Source organism: Xiphophorus couchianus, chromosome 15 (genome assembly GCF_001444195.1).
Source record: "Xiphophorus couchianus chromosome 15, X_couchianus-1.0, whole genome shotgun sequence".
NCBI lineage: Eukaryota > Metazoa > Chordata > Actinopteri > Cyprinodontiformes > Poeciliidae > Xiphophorus > Xiphophorus couchianus.
The window spans coordinates 12,459,059-12,474,932 of NC_040242.1; the positions used below are offsets into that span (position 1 = coordinate 12,459,059).

Sequence of the window (15,874 nt, forward strand, 5' to 3'; positions counted from 1 at the left end):
GCACAAAAATAAAAAAACAAATTATGATAATGTCACTTTTTATATTCTGTACTTGCAAGTAAGCATTCTGAATATGTACTAATATCTGTATCATTGCTTATTGTAATCAAATAGCTTAAATATAATCTAAGCTGTATGAAACAAAGCCTACATGGACCAACATTGATCATGTTTACATGATGTTTGGGGGACGTTTTGGTTTAAATCAAGTGTTTACAAATTTATCGTGATTTTTCTGTCTTGTTCTGTTCTGACAAATGATCCTGAGGGGAATGTTCTCTGAATTATTGTGATTTGTTGGTTGTTTCAATCATGTTGAATGTTTTAATTAAAAAGAATGGTGCTTCGAAGTGGCTAATGTAATCAGAGTTGCTGTAATGAACAAAGTTTCTACAGAGTAGGCAACAGATTGAACATATCTCACTGTTTAAAAAAAACAAAACAACAAAGTATCATGTCGCCGCTGTTGTCTCGGTGAGTTATGAGGCCATTAAATGTAAATCAGTGCCAACGGATCAACAGCTTTACTCTTACTGGTAACTGGAATGACAAATGATGCAAATGTTTTCATCCTTTGGCTGCTTTCATTCTTTTTACTCCCTCTGTTTTTTTATAGATAGGTCAATATCAACAAAGGTCATTTTTTTTATTTTCTTCTTTTCCCGTCACTTCAGAGTTCACAGCGCTGCAAGATCCTGATTGTTGGTAAATGTGTACGTGCCAAATCTTAAAAGTGTTTTCTTTTTGTCATCAGCGTAATTTCAACATAAATGTCAAAATTCATGAATAATCATCAGATGCTAAAATAAAATCAAAAGATTTGCTGACCGTGTGACTTGTTTTACATCATTCTTACTTAGCAGTCATGCCAAAACTAGTGGAAAGAAACCAGTTCTTTGAACAATTTATTTTAGATTTTACCCTTGTGGTTCATACTTAAAACTGCGGTATGTAGCTTTAATAAACGTTTTTTTTAACATATTAAAACTCACTATGTTAAAATAATATGAGAAAGATAATCTGAAAAAAATCAAGCTCCTCTGCCTATTCCCTGTGACCCTACTACTATCTGCAGACATATACTGTTCTGTTAGAAACAACCAATCAAAGACAGGTTTTGTGCTGTCAATCACCCTCCCCATTGCTCCCTGCTAGCCTTAATCTAGGTTCCCACACACAAGGTTCCCACAAGTCAGCAGGGATTGCGCCAGCTAATTAGCACAGCCACCGATAACGGCGGGTAAATAGTTTTTCTGTAATGGTAAGTTGTTTCTCTGCCATTAGCACATTCAGCAGCGTGTACATGAGCATTATTGCACACTCTAATGTACACACTGCTATACATTAGTGTGGCTCTGACAGGTTATTCTGACTGGGAACGGTGCATTGGCTGATGAACTAGACTTTTTTTCAGTTTTTTTGTCACTTTTCGCTATCGCAACATGATGACAGTTTTAATAAATATGTAAATAATATATACACATTGTTTATAAAAGTGACAAACTGTGGCAATTAACCACCATTTAACCACTCACATGGAGAGTAGAGTTTTCAACGTTAGAATTTTTATTTTGAAAAAAAAATATGTATCTTGCCTAATATGCATCTGTTCAGACATGCGGATTGTATTATTGAGATTATTTAGCCCATAAAAGCTGAAACAAGTTATAGTTGTGATGGAAAAAAAACAGACAAATTTGATTGTGTGACCAAATGCTGCGCTTCATGCAAAACAAAGACAGAAAAACAGACAATTAGCTCGATGTTTTACATCCAACGATGCGTATTCCAGGTATTTATTTCAAACTCCTCATTTAAGGCATTAACGACGTCGTAAAAACAGAAACGCCCACTTGCGGGAAATATAAATCCATGGGCTCATTGTGACATGTCGAGTTTGCAACCTGGAAATGTCTCCCTTGCATAAAATAGTAATTCACAAACACTTAACATTAAATCACAGTTCTTATTTTCCAAACATGGCAGCTAAATGACACGGCACAGTCAAAGAAAAATGCACTTTAATGTGCATTACAGCCACATTAGAGAAATAAAACTATCACTTGTTCACATGCTTTCTATTTGATTAATCTCTTTTCAGGTTAAAAGAAAAAAAATCTCACAGTAAATAGCAAACTAAATTAAAGCAGAGGTCTTCCGCTGAAAGACTGTCATCAATGACATATGTTGCTAAGCTGTAAAAGTTACTGATATGTTAGGAGAAGAAATGAACCTGAAACATTGCAAATAAAACTAATCTCTAGGCTGCATGTAAAGTATTTAAATCAATGCTTCACCTGGCAATATGCTGTGCTTTTTCTCAGTTTTATATATGCTAGTGGTTGTCTCCCCTTCTCTGGATTTTCTTTTCTTTTCTTTTATTTTACTTTTATGGTTGGCTCCTCTACATCAAGAGGATCCGGTTGAGGCGGCTTGGTGATCTGGTCAGCATGCTTTCTCGAAAATAGTAGGTGGATGGCTCCTGGTATATATCGAACTATTTCACAGGGAAACCATTGGATAAAATAAGAACATATCAATCTGGATGTGAGATCAATTGTTGCCTGCAGCACAACTGTAGTTTTTTTCTGTTTATTGGCTCTCTGTCGATGCTAATGACCCGGTTTCACCAATGAGCTCTGCAAACAATGAGTACATCTAAACGATGCGGAGCGCTGAAACTACCATCTAAAGTGACAGCAAGTGAGCACAAAAGGAAGAGCAGAAAGCAGCATGTGGACAATTTAAAGCAAAAACGGAAAGCGTCTGAATTGAATGCAAGACGTACGCTGAGTATTGTGTGAACAAATGCTGATCAATTCCACAATTAGCTATACGCATTTTAAGTCTTTAATTTATTGCTTTTGTTTCAAGTTGGCACTTTTTGATCAGCAGTAACGAAAAAAATCGATATAAACGACACTGAGCAATTCGTTTTGCTATACGAGGAAATGCCCTGCTACAACAATCTAAAGGCTGGAATCTGAAATATGCACCTAAAGTAACAGAACAGCAAGTTTAACTTTATTTTGTCAAGAGCTAATCTAGTTATACTCAGAGGAACACGGAGCTTTATAGATGTCAGAATTATTGAGCTTCAATAAGCACGGTGTAAAAACTGCTTGTAGTAGATCTATCAATCAATCAATCAATCTAGACCAGAGGTGCCCAAAGTCGGTCCTCGAGGGCCGGCATCCTGCACGTTTTAGTTCTCTCCCTGGTAGCACCAACAACCTTTTCAGCATGTCAGTGTTCTTAGACCTTCTAATGAGCCATTATTTGATCCAGGTGCTTTAAACCAGGGAGAGAACTAAAGCATGCAGGATGCCGGCCTTTGAGTACCGACTTTGGGCACCCCTGACCTAGACCAATGAAGCAGAAGACGGCCCATCAACATGCTCAACATGCATTTATGGTGCTAAATTAAGTCTTAATCAACACATTTCTTTCCTTTTACAGACAAAGATTTTGGCAAAAAGAAAAAAATATGAAGTAAATAAAAGTAGACTATTTGAGTGAGGGCAGCATTTAAATTACTGGCACATTCATAAAGACAAACACAATTTCTGTACTATTAAATAGCACTTTGATAGCATTACACACGGCAATCTGAAGGCATATCACTAACGGAGATTGAACTTGAGTAAAATCAGAAATAAAGCAAACAAAAAGCACAGTAAAGACGTCTCCAAAACCCATCTGCTTAAAAGCTGAATTGTCCGGTTCTGGGTCGGTACAAAATTGTCACATTTAAGAGTAAAAATTTAATTTAGAAGAAAAGAACCAGACTCGGTACCAATTTGATTTGATTTGTGTTTAAAATGAACCAAAACAACTAACTTGTGCATTAAAAATGTTATAATGACTTGTCAGGGCAGCTCGAGCAGATAAGGGAAGGAGTTCCTCAAGGATGGCAATATTTGGTCGTGTCATCGTTCAAATGACAACATGCATGTAGCGTGAGGGTAAAATATAAGTATCTGATTACACAGTGAGACAGAGGACTTCCGCAGAGTTCCCTTTTTTTTATCTTGACATGAAAAAAAAAACTGTAGAAAATAAACACTCAACCCAAAAAGGCATCAAAAAAATTTAAAAAATGAATTCCTAACTCTGCCAGATTCCACTTACTGAACAATTAGCAGCCATAGAAGAGATCTGACGCGACACGGAGAGATAGACGCACGTTAAAACCATAAAAAGGCTCAGTGAAAACAATCAAAACAAGTTGCTGGTAGCTTAGTTTTGCTGTGTTAGAATTTATGCAACCTTAAGTTTGCAGCTTGAGTGTACAGCCAGCTCCCGGCTCCCGTGGCATGTACTGCATATCAGCTCCAACTTCTTTTCTGTGAGTCTGAATGCCGCCTCCCATCACTTTCCTCCTGTCCTCCTCTACGTCGGTGCCGATCATGGGAACTTTCACCCAGCCGTCAGTGGCCACGCCATGTTTTTTCTGGTGTCTTTTGTAGTTGTCCCAGTGGCCGGTGGTGTAGCCGCACTCCTGACACTTGTACGGCTTCTCGCCGGTGTGCCGCAGCATGTGCCGCTTCAGGTTCATGCTCTGGTTGCAGCTGTAGCTGCACACGGGGCACTGGAAGGGCTTGGCGCCCGAGTGGACGCGCTGGTGCCGCTTGAGGTTGGCCAGGTTTCCGCAGGCGTAGTCGCACAGATGGCACTTGTAGGGCTTTTCTCCCGTGTGCACCCTGTGGTGGCGTTTGAGGTTGTCAAAGTGCGCTGAGGCGTAGTCGCACTGGGGGCACTTGTACGGCTTCTCGCCGCTGTGAGTCTTCATGTGGCGCGCCAAGTGGTTGGGGTAGTGGGTGAGGAAGGGGCAGGCGGCGCAAGTGTAGACTTTGTCACTGCGCTCACCGGGGCTGTTCGGAGACGATGAGGAGTCCTTGGTCAGCATTTCAAGGGTACACTTGGCACAAATCTGGGCCGAAGAGCCGTCCTCGTCCTCCAAGACGACCCCGCATAGCCGGCAGGTAAAAGGGAAAAGTGGAGTCGGGAGCGACGGGCCTTCTGCCACGGCCCCTCGAGTAGTCCTGCTGCTACCGCTGGCGGTCATCTCCAGCAGAGAGGGAGGCTGGTGGCCAGGAGCTGGGTTGGAGGCAGGGATAGGGGGTGGAGATGCTCCCTTCAAGTTGTCAAAGACCGACAGGTAGTCACTGTTCTGGGCCCCCAAACTCAGATTAGAGGTTGGCCTCGCAACCTCAGAGACTTATGGGGAAAAAAATAAATAAATAAATAATTACAAAGTGAGTTATTATGTCATAGGAAATATATTTCAAGACAGTTATAGATATGATTTAAAGTGCCTTGTAAAACATTTACATCCCTTTAAAGTTGCATTATTTAACTTTTATTTAAAAAAAAAAAAGCTTTCTACATTTTTAAAACTGAGAGAATAACATGAGAAAGGTAATCTATGAAATATATATATAAATATATATATATTTTTAAATCAAGCTTCTCTGGCTCCTCCCAGTGGTCCATTTACAGAAATATACCGGTTCCAATTAGAAACAGCCAATCAGAGCCAGGAGATCTACAGATCCTCCCCCACGTCAGAGCCTGCTGTTAACGCTCAGGCTAGCGAGAATGCCGCTGATGACAGCGAGTAAACATTAATCTTTAACATCCTGTAACATTAAGTTGTTTCTGTGCCTTCAGGACATTAAGCAGCGTGTACACATGGTTGATTGACAGCCTTAAGACCCTTCATTCTGGCTCCAATTGATTGCTTCTGACCAAGTGGTGTATTGCTACATATGGCAGTAGGACCACTTGTTGAAGCCATAGGAGTTTGATTTTTTCATAGTTTATGTTAAGCTGACATGATATGGTAGCAGTTTTAACAAACTTGCAAAAAACAGAGAGTTAATTAGTCATGTTACAACCAACTTCAATTAAGTTGATTTTTTTGTGTTGTCCAGTAGTTAAAATTACAGGAAGTCTTACCTGAAGCACCAGACACTTCCTCATTGGGTCTTTGCTCACTCCCAGGTCTCTTCAGGCTGTTGTGGCCACACACAGGTTGAGGTGGGGCGTCCTGTCCCACCACTGCAGAATGCATCTGGGGCAAATTAGGCACATGCATGCGCTGGTGCCTCTTGAGGTTTCCGAGGGAACTGCAGGCAAAAGCGCACGTGTCACATTTGTAGGGTTTCTCCCCAGTGTGGATGCGCAAGTGTCTCTGCAGGTTCACCAGCTGGGCTGAGGCGTAAGTGCACAGAGGGCAGTTGAAGGGCTTCTCCCCATTGTGCGTCTTCATGTGACGCTTCACGTGGTTGGCATAGCGAGAGGAGAAGCCACAGAGGTGGCACGAGTGCTGCTTGAGCAGTCTGTCCTCAGCGGACAGTTCTTCCTTGTCACCCACCCCGTTCCCCAAGCCCTCACAATCAGGCTGGGAATCCGCACGAATCTGCAAACCACAGCGAATCCCGCCGCCGCTCCCGAAAGGAGAGCAGAAGTCTGAGCTTTTCGCCTCCCTGGAGGCTTTGCAACACCTAAGGCAGTAAGGCCCAACCAGGTCCATGCCCGGGCCGAGAGGTTCGTCGCGGAGCTGTCCGCAGCCCCTACAGGACAGGTAGGGAGGAAAAGTTGGCTCGGATTGAGTCCCTCGGCTCTGGCTTTCCCTCCTGTTGTCACCTGTGCTGCGCGAGTTGTCCGTTTCACTTTCCATACTGAGCTGGCTGTAGGAAGAGCTCTCCTCATCACCCAGAGGACAAACGGAGAAACCGATCTCAGCAGCTACTTCTGTAAAACAAAAACAAACGTATTTCATTCTAAAAGCCCACATAGTGAATATAACTCTCACAAATGTGCACAGCTTAAAAAAAACATGATTATGAGATGAATTTTGAAGAACAAACACAATGCAGTTAAAGTCTTTTAGATTCAGTTTACATTCCTTATTAAGAAGGTATTTTCTATGGAACACTGCTGTTTGCATAAGTGCTCCATAAAAGTGGCTCCCAGTTCAACAGACAGTACAAAACCACATTTGTTATGATTCTAGCTACGGTATCATAAAGTAGTGCTTATACACCTTGAATTTCTCCTACTGAGCCATAAACTTCTGTTGTTTTTTTACTGAGATTTTCTGTGATCGATCAACACAAGGTAGCACGACATTCTAAAAGGGTTTTCAATTTTTCACCAACAAATATTTATCTTTTATGGTTTTTAATCAATTTGCTTTGATACACTAAAAATAAAATTCCTTTTCCCATGGGTAATACTAAAACAATTATTGGTTATGCACCTATCAGCTTTGCACTTGTGGATGCATCTCAGGCTTGATCAGACTGAATGAAAAGCATCACTAAACGGCAATTTTCCAGTCATAAGGTCTTTTGTGTGCATGATAAAAGTTTAATTTTTTTCTAAGAACACTTTCTGCCACTTTACTTTATGGCTAGTGGAAAACTATAAACATGATTACGTCTTAATTTCTTACAACCTCTGCTGACTTCTTACTTCTCTTCCATAAAGGCCATGTCTCTGGAATGTAAATGGAAGTTAATAGTTGTTCTTTCAACAACAACTATTATTAACAGTGACATCCCAATTTTTTTCGGCTGCTTCTACTAAAGCTGGGTGTGCAGTTCTACTACAACAACTCTTTAAGCAAACTTGGATGATATGTGTTATGAGATTTAATTTCCCTTTGGGATGAAATGTCTTTGGATTTGAATTTGTCTAAATTGAAAAGCTCCATTAATACCAAAAATAGATTACTTGTTTATTAATTGTTTGAGCTGAATTTCTACAGGGCTAGCAGAGTGAAGGGGGCAAACACAATGCAAACCAAACTTTTCGGATTTTTAATTTTACATTATTTTGAAAAGTGTTCTTTTTCTCTCCACTTCACAATTATACACTATTTTTGTTGGTCTATTATTTAAACCCCAGTATATTACATACATGCATTTATAGTTCTAACATGACAAAATTAGGAAAAATCTAATGAATAGGAATACTCTTAGTAATCAGACGGTGCATATATTAACCAAACACTGTGGATGCATAGAGTGAAATGAGCCAGCTCTTCCTTTTCACTACATTACGGTGAGCTTTCAATATGTTCAGGTCATTTTAACTATGTTAAGACTTAGCTATGATAATTCCTATGTACCTGTTCAAACAAGCTCAGCTGTTTCTCAAATTAAAACCTGACCACAGAATTCATTTCAAACTTCAGTGCACAGCGGAGGCATTCAGGACAGGGGTGGCGCTGTGCCACACACAGCTACACAGACAATGTTGAGTTTAGAAAACAGATTTTAAAAAACAGATTAAAGAGAAGAGGTGGAAAAGTAAATGTAATCACATTTTTGTAACATAAAAACTCCCTTCCTTATTGTCCCTTAAGTGATAACTTGTAGCAAAGAAAAAAGAACAAAGCTTTCAGGTAGACAAAGCCTCACTTCACAGTAAAATCCTTTTAGTGAATGAAATGATACTCACAGACAAAGCCGAAAGGTAGAAAATCTATTTTTCCTAGATGGTGGAGTAAAAAAATATTCAATGCCTTGACATGCCGAGCTCCCGAGGGCCGAACGAGCAGGACTGAGACCACCTTCCTCTCCAGATGCTGAAGCACAAAGTGAGGAAGGGGAGATCTGGAGCTGGCCTTTTATCCCGGCCCATGAAAACCCCTCATGGATGATTACCAGGCCTAATGATAATGATGATGACTGCAATGGCGAGGCTGCTGCTTCTGATGATGATGATAATGATGATGATGATGAGGGCAGATGATGATGATGATGATGATGAGGGCAGATGATGATGATGATGATGATGAGGGCAGAAGATGATGATGATGATGAGGGCAGAAGATGATGATGATGATGAGGGCAGAAGATGATGATGATGATGATGATGGGGAAACCATAATGGAGGTAGAGAAGCGGGAGCAGAGGCAGCACATGATGATGAATAAATGCCTTCTTATGACGATGTCCTTGATGGTAATGGTTCCGTCTTTATGGCCCTTATATAATGTTCGTGTCTCAGCTCCTTCTTTCGCTTTCTTGTTTTTCAGTTCACTCAGTCTGACAAACAACCATGCAGCAAAATGTGTGCTGCCTGTTACACACCATCGCCAAAAACTGCAACGATGTAGGTGGAAAGCATAACAAATAGAAAAAACAAAGTGACTAACAAATTAATAAAGACACTCTGGTCGTGTGTCAATCCTTTCAGCTTGTGAGATGAGACAAAATAGAATCCAGAGTTCAAGAGGACAAAAAGTGGAAAGACTTTGAAAGAAATCTGTGAACTGCTGTCTTTTGTTCTTACAACTGGGTTTCAAACCACAAAAGATGACAGTAACACTTCATATGACAATATCTTTCCCCCTGACATTAATAAATTATATGATGTATTAATCTCCTTACTAAATGTCGGTAAACGTTGAAATACTCCTTTACTGGAACTTCTAATTACATAGCAATTAATTAGATGTCCAAATGACATTAAAACATTATTTTTTTTCACCTTTTAGCACAATATGAAAAATTTAGCCCTTTCTATTATGGGAGGACAGTTTTCATACACAAGAAAACTTTTAAAGAAATGGCAGCTTATCAATTGATCATTAGTCAACCGTTTATCAGTCAACTTTAGATGAACTCATCATTCATCAATAACTTTTATCCCTAAATATAATGCATCCAGTTTAATTTTGACCGTTATAATTTTAAAAACTAGCTTTAAATCAGAAGTCATCTTCAGCATCATTAGCAGGCTGTAGCCTAGCTCATCATTTTCATACCTCGCGTTCAAGTTTGTTATGACTTATCTAGCATTGAATATTATTTTTTGTAACTGGGAATCTAAAATGCAGCAACCTAAAAACTTACAAGAGGTGGAGACTTCTTCAACACCAAATGACTGCAATGGAAAGTGTTAAGCTAAACCAGATTTCCTCTAGACAAGAGATACATTGAGTTTTAATATTAGAAGATGAATTCTGGAAATACAAATATTTGTCTGTAGTTTTTTTTTTTCATACTTATCCACACCGTAAAAATAATAAATTCAAACTCACCATATTCCAGACAGTATAGAAACCCTGGACTTATGTTTAAATTCAACATAAAACCAGACTCAGATTTACTGTTTTTTACACCAGTTTGTGAATTTAAAAACAAAGACACAAACTGAGTTTCTAAGAAAATAAATAAACAAATAAAAGTCCCACAAACCTGCAAACTTTTCCAAGCCTAGAATTCTGTCGTGATCTGCATCACCAAACACAAGGTCTTGTTCTAGAAGGAAGTCTGTATCTAGGGGAAGGTTTCCAGGAGCGTCAGCAGCTACACCATCTTCACCATCCACTGTGGTCAGAAACGATAGATAAATAAATAAATAAATCATACATTTAATGATTCGATATATTTGAAATAGTCCACATAAAGTCTTTGGTGTTTTCTCCAAAGACACTAAGGTAAACAAAAACTGTTAACAGCGGCCGAATGTTGTTTTTTTATTGTAACTACACCAGATGACATCTTAAAATTTAATTTTATAAGATTTTATTACAGTTTCATAATCCAACACCGACTCTTCCATAAAAACGACACCTCTAATTTAAGTCAACAAAATTACTGGCACCTACATATTGTAAAATACTAGTAAATATTGCAAAGTTTTGAAGAAATGTTCCCTTTTTACTTTTTTAGGTTGATGAGAAATGTAATCTGTGACTTTCTTTCCCCCCCAAAGGGTCTAAATGTGACATAATACATTGAATTCTGTTTGCCACTCTTCAAAATAGGAAAGAGAAGAGACGATGCTTTCAAGAAAGGCAGATGAGTGTTAAATCTTCTTACGACAGGAAATGGCTTCATGAAATTACAAGTAGCTTGCTCATCTCTTCTTGGAGAAAAAGCATATTTTTACCATCCGAAATGTAAATATTTGTAATTTGCTAAATGCTACTGAGACTTAGATGAGACTAAAGCCTGGGACACACTACATGACTTTCAGACTTTACAGATTTTGGAAAGACTGACTTCACACTAACAGACTTTTGCAACTGAAAAACGTAACTAAACCTGTTGAGGGATTACAGACTATGAGATTTATCAAAACAACTAAAGCCAGGTAAACATATCAAATTTCCAAGGGCAACAGTTTGAAGGGTAAAACAGATCCATAGGTGGGGCTAAAAGAATATACTTTCCCTTCTAGGCCGATTTCTTTTCGAAAGGTCCTGAGAGCGTTGGCGTGCGTTTGTCTCTGCCAGGAAATCAAAAACCAGTTTTCAATGGACCTTTCACCAAGATAATGATCCAGAAAACTCCCCAAACTAAACACAAACTGTTCACCGGACATAAAAAGTAAGTTCCCTGAACTAAATCCGACGTCAAACTTTTGGGTGAACTGAAGAAAAGAGAGCACAAGAGGCGACCAGGGAGTTTGGATTATATTGTTTTTACTTTACTAAATCACGTATGGAAATACCAAGTCCTCTCCTAATACTAAAAACGCAGTGCAAAGAGTATGAACAATACACAAAAGTCCTTAATCTAAAAAAAAAAACCTCAATATGTCAGGGGCATATTGAGTTTATGAAGAATGCATCAAATACATCGGGTACATCTTCAAAATACAGATCAATAATGTAGTCATATTTTAATTTCACATCAAACTACAAAAATGATAAAACACAAAACAAAAAGAGCAAAACCTTACATCTTCTAAAATCCTTTCTGAAGTCGTTTTTAAATAAGTTTGAGAACAGCCCAGTTATAACTGAACAGCTGATCTTCGAGTCAATTTGATGTGAAGACATGGATCGAGAATAGAAACTGTTTCAAATGATGGTTCTGTTGTTTATGACTTATGTAAAAACAACAATAACAGTCAACTTTAAGAAGATCCATAGAGCACCTACACTTGACTGGCTGTGGATTCTGCTGTTTTTTTCTTGGCATCTTCCGGTCAGCCTCTCTCTTCTGTCCAGCGTCTTCTTCCAGACTTCCACAACCATCAGCTCATTGTCATCTGTTCGGATAAAATATTTTGAAAGTATCTAATTCCCCAATCAGCCATATCATTGTGCGCATGCACCTAACATCCGAGCTCCTCTCTTAAGGTCTGCGGTCCTATCAGGCACCCACACATTTGCAGCAGCTTCTATAAATGACAGATGCTTAACTGGACTGAAATCTTAACAATTTAAAGGCCTAGTCAATGTCTTAAATAGGCTTTGAAGGTCAAGCCACTCACAAGTAAACTTGGACTTTTTATTCTGCATGATCAAATGCTCTCAATTATGCTACAGTCATGGCGAGCAGGAAGGCATGGTACTTACATAATTAGCTAATGATTATTACAGTCCAGACGATTCTTCGCAATATGCCGGAGATGTACATTAACACTGCAATAACAATAAGTTTGTGACATACTGTGTAGCCCTAGTGGGCACATTATCCTGATAAACGAGTGAACTACCCTCGTTACAGTAGGGAGTTCTCCTTTAGGGAGTAACAATTTGAGTGAAATGTGAAAAAAACTGTGTCCAGAACTTAAAAATTTCCAAACAACTTTTTTTAAATCCTCCAAAACGAGCCAGATTCTTCCAATGTGGTGAGTTCAATGTAACCCCCCTCTCCCCAAAAAACAGATCATAATGGCTGCACACCGCACACATTATTACCCAGAGCTACACAAACAAAAGCCATCTCATGTCTCAAAACTGAATGGGCTGTACTGTACGTACAGTGCTTTGAATAAGTATCCGTACCCCCTAACCTTTTCATATGTTGTCTTGCTACGACAAACTATGGTTTATTCAAAAGGGATAGACCAACACGTAATGGTGCATAACTTAACAACTTTCACAGTTTTTTTTTTTCTGTACAAATAAAAATGCCTTTAGAAGTCACTTAATTACTTCCAACTAAGTCCAACTATGTATAATTTATTCTTAGTATAAACTATTTTTTGAAGGCCTCCAATGTTTGCTTGATAATTTTAGTGAACAAGCAGCGTCATGAAGACCAAGACACACACCAGACAGGTCAAGCAGAAAGTAGTGGAGAAGTTTAAAGCAGGGTCAATGTATACAGCGATATACAAAACATTTAACATCTCACAGAGTTCAATCCATTATTCTAAAATGAAAAAAAAAATGGCACAACTGCAAATCTACCAAGACATAGCAGTCTAATCAAACTGGGGTGAAGGAGAGCATTAATCTGACAAGAGGCCCATGGTGTCTCTGGAGGAGCTGCAGAGATCTTCAGCTCAAGTCAGAGAGGAGCTGTCTGCAGGACTTTCATGCACTCCACAAATCTGGCCACTTTTCCACCCTTTTGTGGAAAAGTATGAAGATGAAAGTCATTGTTTGAAGTAAGACATATGAGGTCCTGGTTAAATTTTGCAACAATCTAGAAGGACGTTTTCTGGTCAGAAAACCTCCTTGCTGATGTGGCCAGCATGCAAAGCACTATGTGCTGAAGAAAACTCACACTGCATACAACCATGAGCACAACATCCCTCACTGTGAGATACGGTGGGAGCAACATCATGCTGTGGACATAAATATCTTCAGTGGGAGTTGAGGTTTGGGGGATGGAGGGGAGCAAAGCTGATTTGAAGATATATGGAATTGAACACACTGTGAGTCTGGAATAAAACCTGCGTAATACTTCAGATCAGGGAAGACGATTAGCTTCCACCAGGCAGGAATGAGGAACTATCACACAGTTCATCATGATATTTAAGGGAACAACAATAAAGTCTGTAAGGTTTCCTGACCTAATAGAAAAAGCTACTGAAAAAAAAAATTATATACACAATATTATATATATTACACTCTTCACTCAATGGGAGCAGGAATAAAACTATATATTTAAAACTATAATTAAATACAGTCTACAGTGTTATATGTGGTGAACAAATAAACTGCACTACTAAATTTATTTGGTGTCCTGATGTACCTGATTGTTGATTTTTGTTCTTGTCCCAGCCATACAAGCTATTGCGAAGAACTACTTTTTTTATTCTTATTTATAATAAATGCTTTAAAAAAACCACAAGATACTTTTAAGTCCATTTTGCTCACACTACACCCAGTACAACAGTTGCCTCTATAATCTGTAATCTGTAACAGTAATTGGTAATTCCAAATTGCCCTTTAATGGAGGGATAGATTTTCATTTACATTGGAACCTGAGAAAAAAAAGATTTTTTTTTTTTATCTTAGGACCAGTAATTTATAAACTTCACTAAATAAAATTGACATTCTAGTTCTGTTTACAAAACGTAAACACAGTGATATTTCTAGGCATAAGAATGACCTCACCGGAACAATTTTGACTTAAAGATATATCAATATATACAAGTGTATGTCGAGAACAATAAACATCATGGTCTTTCTTGCCTGGTCTCAAGAGTCTACGATTAGTGCAATTTAGTGATCACATAGTCTTGATTTGGGAAGGCAATTTAATGTCAGAGTAGTCCCCCCCCCCCCGTAGTTTATGTTACCACGTTACAATGAACAAAGCTGAAACATAACAGATGAAAAAAGGGTATAAACCACTGCAGGGCGCATTCTCATTTCCATGTGGAGCATGTGCAGAGCGTAAACAAAAGCCATTAAGATGCTACAGCAAAAATGGCTAACAGATTCGCTCTGGAATTGTAACACAGCATGAAAAATCATGTGCCAGGCGGTAAAACAAAGCTGAAATGCCTTTATTTACTGCAGGACACAATTGCACAATGTAAACATGAAAAGAAATGTCAGCAACGTTCCACTGTCCGCTGTTAAGCAGTCCAATGAGAAGCTAAAATTAAAAGTGTCCTCGTTATTGTGCAGTAATGAGTAACAAGAACCATCTTTAGTGAATATTTCAGCAGCAGAAAAACATAGTTAGCCGAATAGCCAATGTCAACTTCACTGGTTAGCCATCAAGCTAACTTACCTAGATACGGTAAATATTCCAGTCGAGGGGAAAGGTTTTTATCTGCGGTAAATTGTTCATTAGACGAGAAGAATATTTCCTCAAACACCCGACATCTGTAGATCCGCCATTTTTTCATGGGCTGCGGTGACAAAGAAAGGCAATTAATGGTATTTTTCATAACTTAATTGATTTTCTGACTCGCCTGTAAGCCAACGGTAACAACAACTAATACAGTACTTCCGGGTTTTGCCTTTCAGAGTAAAAACAAGTCGGCTTTCTTTTACTCAACACTCAAACTTTGTGGTACTTTGTATTTTAGATGCTGTTTAATTGCTTTGGTGGTGATTTTCCTCGGTATATTTGGGGGAAATGGTAGAAAACTATTATTCTAATTTGCCCAACATTTACCTTTGATATATATATTTTTTGTTTATCCTTCTGTCCTTAACCTAAAATAGTAATTTTTGTACCTTCTACTAACGTAAAAAAATAAGAGGGTAAATCTATTAGTGTAAGTCATTAGTTACAGACAAAAATTTCATAATTCTACTTACATACATTTAACACCCTTAATCCAAATCACCCATCTTCAAATTTAGAGTGCATTTTATGTGCATTCATTTGCCTCAAACCTTTTTATATTTTCTCATTACAATTAGCAATATTAATAATATTTGCATGTGTTCCTTTACGGCATGATGCAGCCACCACAATGTTTCACTTTGGGGGTGATGTGTTTAATGTAGAATATGTGTAAAATATGTGATTTTTAAAATATTCTACTACTGAACATTTGTAGAACATGGTATTTATCCTCCCTGAGTCAAAACCTTTAGAAAACTACCTTTAACTGCAATTACAGCACTCAATGTTCTTGTCTTGAAAGATCCCTACCAACTTTACACAATTGGAATCTAATATTTGTACACTTTATTTGTAAA

At 38.5% G+C, this 15,874-nt stretch overlaps 1 protein-coding gene across 3 annotated transcripts; it reads right to left on the reverse strand.

The window, feature by feature from the left end:
• Positions 1 to 1,543: 1,543 nt before the first annotated feature.
• On the reverse strand, positions 1,544 to 15,169 carry znf513a (zinc finger protein 513a). 3 transcript variants are annotated; one of them, XM_028040195.1, is made up of 5 exons: positions 14,952 to 15,089; positions 11,912 to 12,021; positions 10,218 to 10,349; positions 5,962 to 6,759; positions 3,841 to 5,220 (listed from the first exon to the last, which is right to left on the reverse strand). In XM_028040195.1, the coding sequence occupies exons 2-5, from the start codon at positions 11,949 to 11,951 to the stop codon at positions 4,271 to 4,273; spliced, it is 1,920 nt and encodes a 639-aa protein (XP_027895996.1). In that variant the 5' UTR covers positions 11,952 to 12,021; positions 14,952 to 15,089; the 3' UTR covers positions 3,841 to 4,270. The 3 variants fall into 3 exon arrangements, with proteins under 3 accessions (XP_027895995.1, XP_027895997.1, XP_027895996.1); XM_028040194.1 differs by lacking the exon at positions 11,912 to 12,021 and having other exon boundaries at positions 1,544 to 5,220; positions 14,952 to 15,169; XM_028040196.1 differs by lacking the exons at positions 10,218 to 10,349; positions 11,912 to 12,021 and having other exon boundaries at positions 1,544 to 5,220; positions 14,952 to 15,169.
• Positions 15,170 to 15,874: the final 705 nt, after the last annotated feature.